General features: G+C 43.6%; 1 protein-coding gene across 1 annotated transcript in view; it reads right to left on the bottom strand.

Annotated features, from left to right (window-relative positions):
• Positions 1 to 1,919: 1,919 nt before the first annotated feature.
• MGST2 (microsomal glutathione S-transferase 2) overlaps positions 1,920 to 19,531 on the bottom strand; it is a 30,118-nt gene continuing 12,506 nt past the window's right edge. The window contains 8 exon segments of the mRNA XM_014309800.1: positions 1,920 to 2,005; positions 2,008 to 2,051; positions 4,211 to 4,292; positions 4,823 to 4,826; positions 5,582 to 5,651; positions 6,827 to 6,866; positions 6,869 to 6,916; positions 11,286 to 11,364. Coding sequence (XP_014165275.1) covers positions 1,920 to 2,005; positions 2,008 to 2,051; positions 4,211 to 4,292; positions 4,823 to 4,826; positions 5,582 to 5,651; positions 6,827 to 6,866; positions 6,869 to 6,916; positions 11,286 to 11,364 — 453 coding nt within the window.

Below are 19,531 nucleotides of genomic sequence, written 5' to 3'. Positions count from 1 at the left end.
CACCTACCACTACAACAGTGTGAGAATTGTGCTGTCAGAAGCCTTTAGGAACGTGCATAGATCTGATGGACGTGTATTGCCTGTCCATATGTGGGGAGGGGAGGGGAGGGAGAGAAGAAGAGAAGAGAAGAGAAGAGAAGAGAAGAGAAGAGAAGAGAAGAGAAGAGAAGAGAAGAGAAGAGAAGAGAAGAGAAGAGAAGAGAAGAGAAGAGAAGAGAAGAGAAGAGAAGAGAAGAGAAGAGAAGAGAAGAGAAGAGAAGAGAAGAGAAGAGAAGAGAAGAGAAGAGAAGAGAAGAGAAGAGAGAAGGTAAAACATCAAAGCACTGTAACAGGTAAGCTTGGAATATTTTCAGAGGCAAAGAAAGACCTATTTGAATCAGTAGATGGTCTTTGGACCTCCTCTAGTCTGTATTTTGAGTCTGTTACACAGTTTGGAGCTTTGCAGCACCATGATCTGTCCTTTTCCCCTCAACAAACATTGCTGGATTCAGGTCTCACATCTTTGTACGTGTTTCACCTTATGGTTTCCAATACCATTTCAGCCTTTGCTGCCTGCAGGCACTAGGTTGTGTTTTTCTATCATGACTTAATAAAATCACAGGATGAAGGAATCTTCAAGATTATCTCGCTCCAGCCCCACTTCCATGTGTCCACACACGTTCACTTTTTTAATATGAAAGGTTATTATGAATCTAATCCACCTCTCAATTATCTTGTGGTCTGGTTATCAACCTCACTACACTATGGAGAGACAATAAGCATGTTCATTATATAGATTTGGCTGAACATCACTATAAATTTGCAGCATTTTTGGCCAAATAATGTCTTCAGAGGCATGACAAGGTAAATTTCTTCCTGCTGGCTCTCTCATGAGTATAATCACCATTGCCTAAATAAATGAATTATCAGGAGCTGCCAAAACAAGCATGGCCTTGCATCTCTGTTCTTCTACATAGTTTAAATTGGTCATTGGCGTACTTTGAGCTCACAGTGGTAAGCCATGACTTCTCCCTTCTGGCAGAAAACTGTTTTTAAAGTCAGTTCACTTTTCACTGTGACTTTATGATTCCCAGAGCTGTGGTCAGTCTCTGGGAATCCGGGAATGTGTGTCTATTCTTTCTCACACCCCAGCTGTGTGTGCCTTGGTGGGAAACAATGCAGTGCACCCAGTTGTAACACAAGCATCTGTGTTTTCTTTTTGTCTGTGCTGGCTCTCCCCGTCACAAGTGTTGTGTTTTGGGCACAGCTTCCCTTCAGGAGCTTTCCTGGGAGGACTGGGATGTGCCCACGGAGGGCCCCACTTCCACAGGAATATTTGAGCATGTGTTGAACTGTGGGCACATTCCAAAATATAAAATCCACAAGTCCTTTGTAGACACTTAGGGCCAAGTGAAGCTTTAAACATATTTCTGAAGTAAGCAGTGGTTCCATACGTGCTTATACAGCAGTGGGATTGGATATACTTGGAAAATGGGGATCTTGCAGCAGCCTATTGCATGGAAGTGTTTTTACATTTGCACAAAACAGAAGGCACAGCTGGGGGAAATGAAGAGCAGTGCAGGAAGATACAGAAGGCAAAACCGAAGGACAATGGGTAAGATGGGCTCATGCATGCAGTGCCAGTTGCAACTAAATTACTTAGTAAATTGATGGGTTTAGTTTTATGTGATTTGTTTGTGGGGTTGCAATACTATATGGGGAAAGAGAACATTGAATTGCAAATGTAGATGTGACGTGGCATTCTGTCTTACTAACTTTCCCAAGAGTGTAGGTTTAAACAGCTCAGGAAAAAACATGCATTTTATATTACAATGGGCTGTTAGGAAAGAGCTCTGATGTTTTGTTCATATGCAGCTTATCATCTTTTTGAGGTTCAGACAAAACATCCATGTTATTTATTTATTTTTTAAAAAGCACCTTCAAAGCAACTTATGGACTTTCTCCATCATGCTGAACTCCAGGTATTCATCCAGAAAGCTGCTGACAATCCCAGCTGCACCAGCTGCATCAAGCAAGTCAGAATTATCACACTCAAATAAAACCCTGTTAACCTCAAAGTGAAATGCAGAAAGTTATGAGCTGTCCATGTTATGGTGAAACTGCTGGTCCAAACCAGTTGAAGTCTATGGAATCAGAAAGGAGCGTAGCTGGAACACTGCCTTGGGGGGTTTCAGTAATAAACCATTCCCATGCATGACTTTTGCAAGAGACAAGGTGTTCCTAATACCCTCTCTAAAGGAAAACTTTCCCCCAGTGTTTCTGAATTTTCATGTGGAATTAAGAACTGGCTCCAAGATGAGGCTACCTCATCCTGTGACATGAAGACTTGTAGGTAAAGCCACAGAAAATCTTGCGCACCTAATTGCAACTCCAGGTGTAGGGATGTGAGAAAGAAGGCTTAAGGAGTTGAGGGAGAGGTGTGCACCTCTCTTACATCCACATCTGTTGGGCAGGTACCCTGGCAGGTACAGCATGAGAAGAGTCTTTAGCTCAGCCCTTCTTTGAGGATGCATACCAGGCTTGTCTTTATAACCAGCAGGCCTTGGAGCAAAACCATTTCCCAGGGCTGCCAGGCTGGCTCTTAACATCCTCTGTTTGATTTAAATTCAGTTTCACCAAAGTGTGATGCTCTGTCTAATAATGAAGCCAGCTACTCTTCTACAGTTTCCTTGAGAGGCTGAATCTGTTGGTTTAAGAGTGCTGAAGTAAAGCATGGCCAAGATTTCTTGAACAAAGGACTTTTTCATGTGTTGATTTTAAAAAAGCCCATTATGCTCTGCTTGCTTGTTTATTTACGTGTTTCTGCTCCCCCAATTTCCTTAGCAGCTTCAAGTCTTCTAGCTGGTGTTCATTGCACTATTTGAATTATTGCATCTCTTACTGGGAGTTATGAAACTAACTCCACATATTTGCTCTGGAAAAAAGCCTCCCCTCCTCCCCAGCAGCAGCTCTTCCAAAGAACATAAAGGATTGGTGGAGCTGTAGTGAAGGAGAACGGGAACATCAGTACACAAGCCACGGAAAATAGCCCTGTAGGACAGTGTGCCTGCTGCTGCAGGATTGTTCACTACAGAATTGACTGACTGTTTTGTATCTTCCTCTAGAAGACATTGCAAGTCTCTTAATTTTATGGCAAGCATATATTGCACTATTTTCTTCTTGTGACTGATGACAGATGGTGGAAGAGAGCCTTAGATCAGAACCCAGAAGACAGTGCAGTGCCTTCAGTGAAATGGAGCACGCCGTACTGCCAATGTTTGTCAAAGCAGAACTCATATCAGGAGCTGCTGTGCACTCAGCATTCATTAATGTATGCTTATCTGGAGCCCTGTTCTCTCACCTGCTTGGTGAAGCTCCATCAGCCTGCAGAGCCCGATTTGTTTGCTTCCTTTAGTGCAACCTGTGTGGCTACAGAAGAGGTCTTAATGTGACAGACAGAGGGAAAATGCAGCTGGCAGACAGGCAGGCATGGTGCAAGCCTTGCATGAGCAGCTTCCCATGCTACAGCAGTCCTGATATGCAAAGCTGTGCTTCTGTTTCCAGATCTCTTGGAACGTCGCTGTAAATTACACCCAGTACAAAGCATGTGTCCACAAGGTGAGCATCACAACTCTTCTCTCTCCTGGCCTGCAGCACATGAACATCCCTGTCACAGACATCTTTTATGAAAAATCCTTTCCTTAGGATTTTTCCTCTTAAGAAGCTGAGAGGCTCCAGGAACAAAATGTAAACATTGATTATCTGCTGCTGTGGAATGCAACAGGTGGATCTATGATTGGCCCATGTTGGTTGTTTCTAATTAATGGCCAAACACAGTGAGCTGGCTCGGACAAAGAGTCTGAGACAGAGCCTTTGTTATCATTCTTTCTTTTTCTATTCTTAGCTAGCCTTTGGATGAAATCCTTTCTTCTATTCTTTTAGTATAGTTTTAATGTAATATATATCATAAAATAATAAATCAAGCCTTCTGAAACATGGAGTCAGATCCCCGTCTCTTCCCTCATGACCTGTGAACACAGTCACACATCCCAACTTGGGCTTCTGCTGTAACATCCAGCCCTCTTCCATGAGGGCTTCCAGACCCATTGCTGGCACTTTACACATGTTGCATTCAATTATAATCACTTTTCACTGCCAGTCCTTGGCTCTCAGCCCAGCTTCAGACCACAGCCTGGAGCTGTTAACCTGCATCCCGTTGGTAACTTCTTACCTTCCTTTCACAGACTGGACAGAACCATGGAAGTACTTGTAGCAGGCAGGCATGTACAGCATACCCCAAAAGGAAGCTAATTCTAAGAAAGAAAAGATTAATATAGTGGGGGAAACAGTCAGAAAACAAAAAAATGAGGATTGTAGACAGTTAACCACTCTAGTTATGTTTTCTAGTTATATTGCTTTGGGAAATTTTACAGCTACCCATAACTTGGGAAGTTACCTTGGGAAAGAATCATTCAAAAGAGATACAAGTATTCTCACACAGTCACTGCAAGAGGCTCTTCCTATGGGTTTGCACATAGGGGTGGATGTAGGACTGCCCAAAAATATCCAAAAGCATTCCTTCAAAGGGACATCTCAGGAACTGACAGGAATCCTAATCCCCCCAGTTTGGTGATTATCCCAGAAACAGGACAGTGGGTTGAAGCACTGTCCTGTGGCTTGACCTGGCTCTGTCATTGTGTATTATTATGGCAGTTTGTGCTAAGGGGGGTGCTTGTTTTGGGAAGAGAATCCTGTTTATGTTGTTAATAACCTGCTTTGCATTTATATAGCAGCTTTTATCCAAGGACATGGAAGGAAGCTGTAGTGAAGTTAGCTTTCTGACCTCCCTGAGGGAAGAGTATAAAGGCACCTCCACTTGATTGATAGCAGGGTATGGAGGTCAGTTGTATTATCCAGGACTAAGCAGTACTTGTTAATTTTGTGGCTTTAAACCCTGTGTGTGTATTACAGAGGACAGCTTTCACTGTGTGCTGGATTAACTCCTGTAAACATACCTGTGGGACAGAGCTGAAACATTACTTCAAGGGAAGGTTATCGTGATCCTTCATTTCTTACATGGGGCAGCACCTGTGCTGCTGGCTAGCAACTGTGATCTTCCCTGATTCAAGTGTCTGTCCATGAGCATGTGTGTCATTTCATATCATTTTGTTGACTTAAGTGGTGCTTCTTTGGATTTGCAGTGGAGATGGGACTGTAGGAAAGCCCCAAACAAAAAATTACTGGTTTGGAGCAGAGAGAAAATTGAGAAGTTGTTTAGGAAGGAGTGATGGACATGAGCTGGTTATCCTTTCTCCAGCCCACAGACTTCATGCTTCTAAACCATTAGTTGGGAAAGGGTTAATAATGACTGTCACAAGTTTTACTCTATGAGGGCTCCTTGGTTTAGAGAGAGAAGGGAAAGCTGGTGGAGGTCTATGAAATGCCATGGGGATTTCAGTGTCACTGAGCGTTCTTCTAGGAAGGCTGTGTTAATTAAAACCAGGGGAAAAGATGTCTACAGTCAATTACTTCCTGATAATCCCAACATTTTGAAAAGTTATGTAAAACTTGTCAGTCCAAGATAAAAGCAGAAAGTATTTACCTTGATTGAAAAACATCCTGCAGTCCAGAGGCCAGTCAGGAATATAGGGTAAAACACCACACAGTTTTGTCTGCAGAATAAATTTGAAAGAACATTAGTCTGGAAAGGAAAAGAACTGTGGGTGGGATTTTCAAGGAGAGTCATCTTTGGCCTTGTTTTGTTGCCACCAAAGTTAATGCTAAAGTCATATCCAGTGGGAGTACCGTCAAGCCAGCACTAGGTACTCTTAAAATTTCTCATTTTTGAAGTCTCTGATACAAGCTGTTTAAAGTATTTTCCTGGCATTTAAACTTAGGCATGGATCTGGATCCCAACTACGTGGAAATAAATAGGACAAATAATCCTCAATCAAGTGGCTGTGCAGCAGAGACAGGCAGGAATTCCAGTTCATTGATGTGATGTTAATCACTTATCTCCACACTTGCTGGTATGCAAGTTCTGTGTGTCAGCATTACTGGGGCTGCCAGAGGAATCTGGATTACTCTGCTGAGGCCAGCTGCCTCTATGAAGGCACAGACAGCACATCATAGATTTTCTTATGGCAAGGACCATAACACCTTTATTTGTGGACATCAGTTTTCCCACCAATATATTGTTTGTATGCCTCTTTTCAGTGGTTCTGAATTAATTTCTTTTTAAGGAATTAGGCAAACTTCTGTGTCTAATGAATCACGTTATCTAACAAGTTGTCTAATGCATAGTATATCTCATCATTGTCATCCACTACAACTACAGTTACAGCAGATGAGATTGTTTGAAATAAATATAAGTAATTTTGCACAGGGTAATGAGTTGATCATTGAAGCCCTCTAAAAACTGAAGCTCTTTATGAAAATAGTCTTCTTAGATAGGATATTCCACCATTATCCACTGCAGACACAGGTTTTCTTTGCTTATCTTCATCTGTGGTGCTATCCACAGCCCAAGAACTGACAGCACAGCTTGCTAGATCCAGAACACCTGAATTCCCTAGGTTACAATGTGTTGGATCTCAGACCCCAGTTAAGTTTGGGTCATCTGATTGCCTGGTTAATCAGAATTTGAGCAGTGGCTTTGAAATGAGCTGAACTTACCCCATTATTATTAAAATAATAGCTGAACCATTTGAAAAGCCATCTGGTTTTGTTTGTTTGGTCTTTTAGCAAAAGATGCAAAGAAAAGTTGACTTTTTAAGAGAAAGTTTTTGCTTCTCTTCTGGACTGAATTGTTATTCACTGCCACCATCTTAATGATCTCTAGATTTAGTGTGCATGAAATGTTCTGTCACATTCTGGAGCTCCAGTGACATGACCTTGTGCTTCATTCTTAACTTCCCCACCAGCCAAGCAAAATGAGCTGCAAACCAAAATAAGGGCTCACACATGACACAGTTCCTTTGGCTCAGTTGCATCTCTAACACATAATTTTTTAATTTATTTTTTTAATGGAGGCCATTGTTCTACAGCTTTTTCCAGAGAAAGACCAATGTTAGACAAACTAGTTTTTTCTTACAGAAGTTTAGATTTTATCTTCAAGAGTGATATTCGAGTTGGACTCGATGATTGATCCTTGTGGATCCCTTCCAACTCAGCATTTTCTGTGATTCATGGGGAAGGGGGAAAATGGATATTTCAGAATTTTTTTTCTTCTTTTTTTTTTTGGTTTTTTTTTTTATTTTTGCATTTGCTGCACTAGCTATGGCTTAAATATCCTTGTGCCTCATGTGGATCCTAGAAGCACAGAGCCCTGGGGTACAGCCTAGTCACACAGCAGTGCCCCAGAGGTGTCTCAGTAACCACTGCACTGGTGGGGGTCACTGCCCCACTGCTGGGACTGACATATTTCTGTTTAGTGACATTGAGGCTTGGAAGTATTGGGCAGCATTACAGGCTTTGGAAACAAAAATCTGGTAGCTGCCTTTTTGAAGTTGTTTAACCATAACTTACAGCGCTTGGTTTTTCCATCTGTCTTGGACTCTCAAAATTCAGTCTGTTGGAAAGAGCAGAGAGCTGCAGCTGGGGAGGCTGTAGCATGTTCCTTGCTCTCCGTCTGATGTGCTGGAGACCTCTGAGAGCTATCTGTTGGAGGACCTATGCTGTTTTTCCTCTATTGTCTGGAGCTGATAGTACTTTCCTGTCTTGTAAAAATCACTTTTTAGAACAGAGGTAGTGCCACGAAAAGAAGAGATTATTTACTGTGTACAGTGACTAAATATAAAGTCACTTACCAAAAACTCCCAAACCAATCACATGCTCTCCCTACACTTCTGACCAGCATTCTAAGAACACATCTCACATATATATATATATATGCATACCTCATTTACTGATGCCCTCATTGCAGAGGTCTCGCTCTGAAAGCTGAACAGAGGCTGTCACAGGGACAAAAGGAAATACATAGCTATTGGCTGTATGCAGCAGAGCTATTGGGAAACACCTTCTTTGCCTTTTAAGTTCCCTGGGTACCTGGAGTTAATGTTATTGTTACCTGGAGTAAATATTATTATTTTCCTGGCCATGTCATAGCCACCCTGTATGGGAAGGTCACTGCCTGCCTTGTACCTAACCTACCTGGATCCAGAAACCAGGCACCCACCTGAGCCCACTAGAAACACTTGTCTAAGGGGGGAGCCTAGGAAATGCCTTCTGTATTCCCTTGTGGGATCAGTGGCACTGAAATACAGCCAGAAATGTTAGTGGTGCTGCCCTGTGCATCTCTGGTATCTTAGCCTTGTGGCTTGTGACCATGTGTGCCTTTGCCCCAGTGTCGTGGTTTGACACTGGCCAAATGCCAGACACCCACGAGAGTCATTCTCTCACCCTGTCCTGCTATATTTGGGCAGAGGAGAGGGGAAAACAAATTAACAAAGGGTTCATGAGTTGAGACAAAGATGGGGAGAAAAACACTCTAAGGGCAAAACAGGTTCAAATTTCAAGGTATAAAGTAAATTTATTATTAACAGAGTCAAAGGAGGATAATGAGAAGTAAAATAAGCCCTGAAACAGCTTTTTTCCCCCAGCCCCTCCCTCCTTCCCACCAACAACACAGGGAGACAGGCATGGGGAACTGTGGTCAGTTCATCACTCGAGATCTTCTATTTGCTCAGGCAGAGGAGTTTTCTCTGCTATGCAATGGGGTCCCTCCCACAGGCAGTCTTCCCCGAAACTGTCTACAGCATGCAATCATTTAAGGATAGGCCGCTCTAGTTTGGAAGCAAGGGTTCTCTATCTCTGGAAGCAGGGCTCTCTCTCTGTCTCTGGAAGCAGGGCTCTCTCTCTCTGTCTCTGGAAGCAGTGCCTTTGTATGCCATTTTTTTGTTTTCATCTTCAGGTGGCATTTATGGTTACTGAGCCAATACCTTTACTCTGAAAACATGGGACAAAAGAGGCTTTCAAAGAACATTACTCTCAAATATTTTATATGTTTAAAAAGCCTGTAGAGAAGCTGCTACCTGTATCACAGTGTATGATAATGCATATTAATTTGCATGGCCTGGCCTAACAACCTGTAAAAAACCAATCAATTCAATCAAAGCAATTACTTTTTAATAATGTCTTCCTAGGTCCTAGAATTACTAAAAAATAATTTTAAGGTGGCTAGTTCAGTGACATCCTTCAGATTAGATGAGTAATGGGACTGCTGTGTCCCTGCTCTTTCCTGTATCAATGACTGGGATTAATTCTGCTCTTTCATTGGAGTCTCTTGTTTTCCCATCAGTCTATGAAACACTAATCTCTCAAGCAAATCTCAACTGTTTAAAACTAGATTCATGACTGGAAACCAGTTCCTGCATTGTTTCAGTTCCTTTTTTCTACCCAGGAACATTTCTTGCACAACTTAATCTTCGACTGACCTGATTCTTTGAACAACTCCTGGTTCTGAGACACTTAATCTTGTACTTCTGATGGCTGCTAAGTGAAGCCTGACTTCCATCACCGCTCCAGGGAGGTGGTATTGCCCATTAGCACCATTCTAAGTCAGGACTGGAAGCTCAGAAGGATAAACAGAAGAGCAAACAGAGCACTGAGTGCTCTGCGTGTTGCATTTAGTTCCCAGGAAAAGGTCACAGGTTGGGCTGCTCCCTTTACATGGACTGGTTATAACACGTGCCTGCAGTTCTGGTTTCACAACATTCACCTGAACTCCCAGGAACTAATCTGTGGTCTGGAAAGCTGTGATAGTTTGAATCAGGTCAGCTGGTCAGATTCTTGCACAAGTTTCTCTTTGGGCTTGAAGTCAGATTGCCAGTGTAAATGCAACTCCAGGTTATATCATCTTTTCTGTGATTTTAACTAAGATTAACTAATATAGGCTATCCATCATAAAGAACATCTTTTTCACCTCCCTTCACAGTGTCAGTATCTGTAGAACTCCTTGAGTTTTCAAGATACTTTTCTGAATAATGTCTGGGTTTTTGGTTGGTTGTGTGAAATCCTTCACACTTTCAGGGTAAAAATCAAGGCAGGCAAGCCGAACTTTCTCAGAAGTTGATGATAAGAATTACCACCAGACAGAAACATTAAGATCACAGGGTATATTGGAGCTGATCTGATGACAGAAAAAGAGGATGTGAATTTTCAGTGCTTTTTATTTGCCTTCTGTTGTGTTGTTTTGGGTTTTTTCAACTGGAAGGGTCACATTCTCAAACTTTTTCTTTCTGCTGGGTACAAATGTTTTTTTCAGTAGCTGAGGCTTTGAGAACAAACAAGCAAATAATCAAGCCACATCGATGGGTTGCTAGATAAGGTGGCAGTGCTATCTCAGAAAAAAGGCAGAGTAATTATTTTTAACTTGCTCTAAATCTCATGCTAGTATAGCACAAATGCCTTCAAAATGTGTCTTGTTCCCTGGTGTAAACAAAACTATATGAATCAACATATTTTAAAGAAAATAAGCATTAAAATATTGTACTGCAGTTTTTGACTGATGCACAGCAAAAGGACCTTCTCAGACTTGCCCCCTTCTAACAATAGAATAGAACCACTGAGGTAGGAAAAGACCTCTGAGATCCTTGAGTACAACCCTGAACCCAGCGCTGCCATGGTCACCACTAAGCCGTATCCCCAGGAGCCACATCCACGTGCCTTTTGAACACTTCCAGGGATGGTGATCCCACCACTTCCCTGGGCAGCCTATTCCTTGATTCTGAGAGGCATATCAGCAGGGCATAAAATAAGTTCATTTACCTCTTCAGGAACTGTAATGATGAGAACATAAGATGTGATATCTGATAATTGTGTTGCCTGATGTAAAGATTTGCTTTCTTATTTGATTTCAGATACTGAGTATGTGTCTTTGTTACTGGAAACATTTTTTACTTTCAGTCCAGTACTGGTGTATTTGATTTCACAGATTTACTCTCATTTTTGAGGTTTTCAGTTGTGTAGGTGCCTAAACACAATTCAAATCAAGACACAACATGGCTTTGGGATAACTTTACAGCTAGTTAGAAGCTCTGATAATAGCATGGCTCCAAGAAGTCAACAAACAGAAGAGAATTGAAAACAAATTCGTTTATCCAACAGGGAAAAGTAATCTGTCCCACTGAGCCAAATCCTCTCAGACTGCAGAGAGAGTAAACAATGCTCTGGTGAGAAAAATTTTAGGATTTCTTAGAAATTAAAGAAGTTGCAGAGCAACCAGTTTATCATAAAATAATTCCCATACTTCAGAACCAGTGGAAACCTCCCCAAACCCCAGTCATGCAGCCACAGCTCTTTCTTACATCGCTGGAAGGCAGAAAGAAGAGAGACAGCTGCCAGCTGCAAGGAAAATTCAATCACCAGCCATGTTCCCAGCAGCTTCTGTGTGCCAACAGGATGTGTGCATGGGAGAGAGCTCTTCGTGAGCAATAAGGTGAAACAATAGGTAGGGCACTTAGAGTGCTGCTCAGCATTGCAACAAAGGCCTGCCCCGGAAATAAAAGAGCCTAGCTTCTCAAAGCAGGAGCGCAAAATTGCACCCAGGTTTTGTTCCTGAAAAGGTTCAGCCCTGCCTGCTTCTTGCCTGTTTGAAAGCATGGAAAGAACAAAACCAGCCTTTCTTGCCTCTGTGGATTCAGCTCTTCCTTTATCTTTAGATTTCAGTTGCAGCCTCTTTGGGAGCAAAGCCTTTTTGTTCTGTTTTTGTGCAGGGTCTGTGTCCATCACCAGCAGTGGCCCTCAGAAGCAGCTGGTGTGGGACATGGAGGGAGGAGCAGAGCTTTGTGCTGTCCCCACTCTTGATTTGCAGGTTCTGCTGGACGTGCATGACGTGGGCTCTGACGGGCAGCACAAGGGACACGAGCAGTCAGCCTGCAGAAAGGAACTGCTCGGGCTGGTTCAGAGGGTAAAACAAGTGACAAAGAGAGAAAGGAATGCCTCCCCTCACCCTGCTGCCTGGAACACACCTCCTACAGCTTATCGCCTGGTTTTAAGGCTAGGCATAAGATTCTCTAAAGGGACATTTTTTCATCACCTAACAAACAGAAATCTTAATGCCACTGGCCTTTACGATCCCATAAGACCACTGGAACAAAACCAATATAATGTTTATTTTGACTTCCTATAGCTGATGTTAAAGTGAGATATTTCATTGCCTTTCACCAAACTGGCTAATTTTAAGGGCTAACGTAAAAAAGACTTTAAAGAAGTTATTTCACCTTGCCAAATTTTACTTTCTTGGGTGTTAATATTGTTCTTTCTAGAGATTGGAAAAGTAGATATACTGTAATAACAGACGTTTGATGTTTACACTTAGTAACTCTTTAATTGCTGACTTAAGCCTCTTAATTGCAGCTCTTGGTGTAATATGGATTGACTTTCTGACCACACAGTCTCTGTGGTTTTTAGGAGCTGGAACAGAAGTGTTCAAAGTATTGTCACCTTACTGACAGATAAATGTGAAGGAAAACTCTAACAGAGCTGGTCATTTGAAAAGTTAAAAACACAAGGGCTAAACAATTTAAGGCCAGATGACATTGAAGATGTATTTTTTTTCTGACATTATTCAGGAGATGCAAATTTCAAGATGGTGATGGACATAAAATCCAGCAAAGATTGACATAAAAGGAGGCAGGAACAGAGGTTCTGAGCAGTGAAATGTCATGTAATTCAGGGACACTGGTGGTGTCTGGCCAGATGTACGTCTGTCCTGTTTGGAAAGGGCGGTATTTTATTGCCTCTTGGTGGCCATGCCAAAGAGGCTGGCTCTTCCCTCAGGAGGAGCTGCTGTCATGAGAGAGCAGATGGCTGGGGTAGTGACACCAAAAGCATTCTAAGCATGAAACCAGACTGATCAAATAAGCACTTTTAATGGAATTACACTGCCAGAGCTGTTCAGTTTTTGACCCTGGAGGAGCTGAAAAGAGCTTTGCAAAGGGCAATGCTGAGCCTGTGCTCGGTGCAACTTCTTGAAGATCAGTCACAAGTGGCAGTGCAGCATCTTTTATTCTTGAGCACCTCCTAGAAGACAGGCTCTGAAGAACAGAGAGGCTCCTCTGGGTGGAAGGGAAAACATACCTAAACTCATGTATTTCACTGGAAATGTTTATAGGGTAAATCAATGCACTACAATGTATGAGGCTGGCTCGTGTAACTAAATCAGTTCAGCTACAGCAATAACAGTGGTGGGCTCTGCAATTTATTAATTTACTTGGCTTTTCAGCAATACATTACAAAGAACATGGGCCTGTGTGGCACTGGATCATAGCTTTAAATTTATCAGAACTATAAGATGAGTAAAAGAGGAAGAAAATATGCTTATTCCTTCAATTGTTCCCTCTATCTGCCCCCTAAATACCATTTGTAATCCATGTCTGGTGACTTTTCATGCGTACTTTGTGTGGGGTTTCAGAGGAAGGACAAATAATCCATTTCATCCAGTTCAGTTTAAGGTGTGGCTGTCCAGAGTCTCTGCTTTGTGGCAGTGTTACCAAACTGATCTCATTTGTCATCCCCATCCCCTGGGGATGAACTCGTGCATGATGGCAGCAGCAGAGCAAATCCAGAAGGATTAAACAGAGTAGTAGACAGAGGTTTGGATTTTTCCCTGAACTGCACCTTCTGCAGCCTTGTGTCACCTCCATCAATACTGTATATGAGACAGGAAAGAATTGGTTCATGATGTTCTGTCGAGCACCCTCACGCTGCTATCAGGCAGGCTGCAGAGCATGCAAGGCACAGATGTCATCTCCTTGAGAAAAGTAACCCAAGTAGCTGATGTTGTGAGTGCCATATTTACATGGACATGGTTTAAAAAGAATAAAACCTCTCCAGAGTCCTTCTACCAGGCTCCTCCATCTCTCTCTCCAGCCAGGAAAGCCCCACTCACGTTCAGCCCTTCCACACTGGAGCAGGGTTTGATCCAAGTGCTTCTGAAGCAGCCACATTCCCAGGCTGACCACTTCATCCTGGATTGGCTTCTGTCTACCCTGTCTGTCCTCGGCTCTTTTCTTCACCCCCCTCCTTGGCACAGCTGCCATTTCTTCCCTCGCTCTCCACAGCCTCACCTTGCCAGCTGGAATCTCTGCCCTCTTCCCCTTTTCCGCTCCCTCACCCCACAACTGTGCACTCTCCCCGATGGATGCCAGCTCAGCTTTCAGAGCCCTTGTTCCAGGAAGCTTTGTCTGCTCCTGAGCAGGGGAGGGGTGCCCTGGATGGGGTCTCATGTTGCTTGGCAACCTCCTTCTCTCTCCTCCAGCACGATTTTCCCTTGCAGTGTCTGCTGATGCCGGCACAACCAATGACAGCAATATTACTGAAGCAGTTGTTCCTGTCGCTGTTTTCTTGTTATTTATGGTTATTGTCGTGAAAGGATTTGTAAATATTTCTTCACTTCCTTCCTCGGTCAAAACAGATATCATTTTATGCTTCTGTAGCATGCCTACATAATTAATGGATGGTCACTGCATTTCAGTGTATGTGACATACAGTTTTATTGGTGGTTTTTTAAAGTGGTTCCTTGTTCTGAGTGTTTCTATTTTTCAGCCCCAAATTGAGACATACAAGGTTTTACATTCGGAAGTGAAAAAATCCAGTGTAAGCAAGTCTGCCTTAACCACCTCAATTTGTGGTTCTCGTGTCTAGGTGCACATATGCCTAAAAAAGGCTGCTTCTGTCCCCTTCAGGAGGACCTTAGGTCTAACACTGAGATTTCAGAACAAAAACGCTTCTATTAACAGAGATAAAGCTGCCAGGGTGTTTCCTGTTTGCCGTTTCCTCCTCCACACTCACCACTTCCAGCTCAGTCTTTCTGGCTTGCATTTGTGGGTGCACCAAAGAAGACACACAGCTTCCCTTACCCCTTTTCTCCAAACGAGCTCAGTAAGAAAGCCAGACCCCAAGTGTTTTCTGATCTTGCAGTGAAAATGCTGCTGAGGCTTTTCTTTACTTAACAAACTGTAGTCACTCGGGACAGATCTGGGGAGCTTCACGCCTGCTGCTGGCTAATTACACACTGCCAGGTTTTCTACTGGGCCTTGATTGGGCCCTCGATAGGATTTATTCCCTTTGTGACTCCCGAGCTTGTGACAAGATCTGGAAGGCAAGGGAAAACTTAAGTTTTCTATCGTAGGGGCGCTTTGCAGTGCCAGACTCAGATGCACATCTGGCATTGCCCTCTGCTGGGGCACGCCAGAACTGCTGGTGTGGCCTTCTGCCACGGGAGCTCCCGGGATTTCCTGAGGAGAAGCCTCTCCTCTATTCTGTGAAATTACTGCTTTGGGAGCTCGGGGTGCCTGGCTGGCAAGCGAGATTTGTGGTTTTGTTCGGCAAGCGACCATCACACAGAGTCAGTTTGTTACTACACCACTTAGACAGTATATTTACTTATTGTTTGTGTATTTATAAACAGTTGGAATTGGATGCAGAGATGCTTTCTGACCACAGCTCTGCAGCATATTGCCTGCACGACATCCACCCACTTATCTTCATACTGAGACAACTGCAAATCTCAGCCTAAAAGCAGTTAGGGGGTGATCCTGAATCCATTCAAAGATCCAGTCTTCCCACAACCAGCCTTATTGAGGACAGCCTTTTTGAAATGGCTTTATGGAATTAAGACCTTTGAAAGGCCTTGAAATTAAGTCCTTTACAGAAATGAAGGCTCAGTTCTGAGGCACTACGTACCTGCAAGGAAGGGGCATCTTGCATTTCTGTGAGATTGCACCAGTAGAGAAAGAAGAGGAGACTGTGGACCTGCTGTTCCTCAGGGAAAGAAAACAAGCCCCAAATCAGGCACACTTAGCCTAGGCAGGTTGGTTGTTTAAGAGGGCGTTCTCTGAAATCAAACCAGAATAAAAGAGACCTGCAGTAATGACCCACTGTCAGCCATTTCTTTCCTGAATGTACACCAACCAGGAGAAAAGTATATTCTTTGGGGTTTTTTGTTTCTTTTACCCTGTGCCCTTTCTAAGCACAGACTGCTCCAGAGCCAAACAGAGATCTGAGAGAGTTTCCCAGTTCCACCTGCTCAGCAGTGGCTGTGGACACGCTGGATGCTGGTCGGGTGCCATAGCTTGCAAATCAGGAGTTTTGTGAAACTCTAAAAAGGGATTTGAAGAGTGCTTTGAAATCCTTGAATGAGCATAGCCTGGCCAGGGGTAGTTTTCAGTCCTATTCATCTTGAAAATCCCTCTGTGTTTTCTGGTGGAAACAGAATTGGAGCAGTATCAGTTCAGCTCATAACCTGACAAGTCTCGTGTGGATGCTCCCAAGAATTAAACCAGGTAACGAGAGAGTGCAATTTCCCTGTCCTCACCTCGGTCCCTGTCTGAATCAGCCAACATGTTGTGCTGACTGACTTGCCTTTCTCAACTCAGAGAGAGATGATATTGCAGAGTACAGAAAACTGCTGATAAATTATCAGATTTTAGGGCAAAAGCCATTCCAGTTGCAGAAAGGCCTTATTACTCTTTGAACAAGCCAAATGTTTCTTGATATAGTTAATTTAGCCAGCTCTGAAACAGGGAATGTAGAAATAGGTGGCATTGAGTTGAGATATTTATTTTTAGGTAATGCTTTTTGTTCCCTTTCTCAGCATAAGAACTACTTTCATCTTCTTCAGAGACAGAGTTATAAGTATCTTCCACTGAGATCTGGGGTCTCTGAGATGAGGGTGTAGCACTTTTGCCTGCTGCACACAGCAATCATATTTCCTTCCATTCCACTCTCTCTTCTGACAGAAAAAAGCCCCTCATCTTGCAAAATCCATTCGTTATTTTCCTGAGGAGTAAGAGGATGCATGTGGAAAACTGCATTATTATTATGTGTTGTGTAAACATGAAATAGAGTGTCCCATTTCTGCCTGTGCCTTACACTTTTCACAGTCCTGGATCTCAGTGGCCTGGTTCTTGTCTGTGCAATCAGTAACCTGTGCAAAGTGCTCCTGTCCTTGCTGCCCTCTGCTTATTGGTGCTTTCACATGGAGTCCTTGCCCATGGCACTTCAGACATGACAACACTTTATTTGTCAATAGAAAGGACCAAGAAAAAAAGAACCAAAAGTGTGTCAATGGCAAATTTACATGCTGCTCTCCAAATTCGTGACAGATCCCATAAAGATTTGTAACCCATTGTTCCCCTAGAGAAGGACCAAGGCTCACCTTTTGGTCGATTTTCTCTGATAGGTACTGTTCCTGTAGGAAGCCTTGCTCAGGTAATCTAAAAGAAAAATGACTGGAGAAAATAAATGGAGCAATAAATAAATTGGTGAGGCAATGCCTATCTGACAAAATCTGGAGATGCAGATAGGGAAGTAGCATTTCCTATTACCTATCTTAACTTTCAAGTGCATCAACATATAAATTGTGCTTAGTTGCCCTGGTGGATGGAGCATGGGTGCATTACAATCCATGGGCATGACTGAATAAGCAGTGTTATAAAACACTTGTAACCTGAAACAAGCACAGTGTGACCATGGACAGAGAATATCAGAATGTACTTCAGGTTGTACAGTTTCAGCATTATTCATGATTTGGGAATGTTCAAAAGGAAACAAAAGCATTTTAGATCATTTTGGAAATGTGTCCATTTTAAATTTCTTAGGGTCATTGTTGTGATGTTACTTCTTAATTAAAATTTAATTTTTTGGGCATTTGCTAGTGTTGGCGGTCAGGTTTCTTCAAGGAATTTTCTTCCCATTTGTTGTCATGGAAACGGCAAATGGATGTCGATTAAGAGACAATACCTTGGCATACCCTTCAGATTGTCTTGGGGAAGGGGGGTGGGTAAAGCAGTGTGGTTTTGGCAGATTCTTAGCTGGAGGTGCTCCTGGCTTGGAGAGCCAATGGTTGTGGTATTTTGTAGCATGCCATGAACTCTCTCCCCGTGGTCAATCCCCAAGCCCTCAGCCCTGGAAACATCAGTTAGTCCTGGAAACTCTGGAGTTAGTCCTCCCAGGGGGAAAAACAGATTCCCAAATGGACCTTTAGTGCCACAGCTTCCCCTGGTTTCTCCATCCCCTGTCGCTGGCTCGGCATCCCTGGCGGCCACCCGCTTCCCCTGGAGGCCAGACGCCCTGCCCAGCCCTTGGCTCTGCCCCCCAGCCCTTCCCCTTTACAACCGGCCTGCTCCCCGTGCCTCGCCCCTTTCCCCTCACCTGCTGTGTTCCTCTGCTGGAATAAACCCTGCCAAAAGAGCCTTTCTTGCCTCTGTCGCTGAGCCAGCTGCGGTGAGTGATGAGAGGAGGTTTGACTGCGTTGCCTGAATGTTAACTCAACTTGCCTTTCGACAGGAGAGGTTTGTTGGGGACACGAATTAGGCAGCAGCACCCACCATTCTAACACCCACATTTTTAGTGTTTGGTGCTGGACTTCTCCTGCCCAGGGGTTCCGCGCTGCTGTGAAGTCTTCCCTGAGCTCGTATTGGCGAGGCCACTGAAACAAATAGGGCAGGAGATCTTTCTCCTTTTTAATGCCTTTATTAAAGATGAGCTCGGGTGGGGAGAACCGACCAGTCACACACACACCGCTGCTGCTGCTCCCAGGAGTGGCACGGAGGAGGAGGAGGAGTGCAGCTGTGTCCGCTGGTCTGCAGGCAGAGCTGGGGCTTCCCTCCTCACCAGAGCACCAGGAGATTCCCGCTTTTTCGGTTTGACATTCGAGGTCCTCTTTCCAGCCGACATCTTTTAGGTTAGGGTGAAAGGGTCTGGATTCTGTTCCTCACCTCCAGACATCACTTAGATCTCTGAATTCCATGGTGGCTGATTGTTTTAGGGGTTTTTCCCGCTAGATTTGGTGAGGGGTTTCCTCATTTGCATGCCAGCCCCGATGTCACCTCCCCCTCACAGTCCCGGGTGCCATTTTCTGGGAAGCGGCAGGGTGATACTCGACAAAGAGGGATTTCTAACCATCAACAACAGGTAATTGAAGAGAAACTATTAGCAACAGGTGTGTGTTGTTGCTGATGTTGTTGTTGTTTGTCCTCCTATTGTGAGAGACAACTGTCACTTTGAAAATTTAAAAAGGTTTATTAAACCTTAACAAAAATACAACAAAGGACTACATAAGGGAAAAGCTGCAGCACTGGGAACTGCCCCTCGTGCACACCACGCGGTCAGTTTGTCTTCGAGATGGATGCTCAGTCTTTTATACCCCTGGGGTTGCATCTGCCAGCCCTGGCCCTTCCCAAAGTCTGTCAGGCAGCTCTTCTGTGCCATTTATCAGTGCAGACTGCTTTGTAACTGGATTGGAGGTCAGGTGTTGCCATGCCCACCCCCTGAGCACCCCCAAGCTTTTCCATTCCCAGCTGCCCCAGGTAAGGGACACCTGTGCAGCTCCTTTGTACCTGTCCTGGACAGCCCAGGCTGTGTGATGGCAACAATACAGGGGGAAAGGGAACTGTGGGGAGAACAGAGGCCATCTAAACTACAATAACATAACTGTACATCACTAAAGCTTTTCTTAATATTCACACAATCGTTATCTTTTAATTGCAAGAGCCAATCACCTCATTATCCATTTATAACACTATATATACATATACATGCTGTTTGT

The sequence above is a fragment of the Geospiza fortis genome, unplaced genomic scaffold (assembly GCF_000277835.1).
Source record: "Geospiza fortis unplaced genomic scaffold, GeoFor_1.0 scaffold35, whole genome shotgun sequence".
NCBI lineage: Eukaryota > Metazoa > Chordata > Aves > Passeriformes > Thraupidae > Geospiza > Geospiza fortis.
Note: the sequence above shows the minus strand (reverse complement) of the source record. Positions and strands in the feature narration are given on the sequence as shown.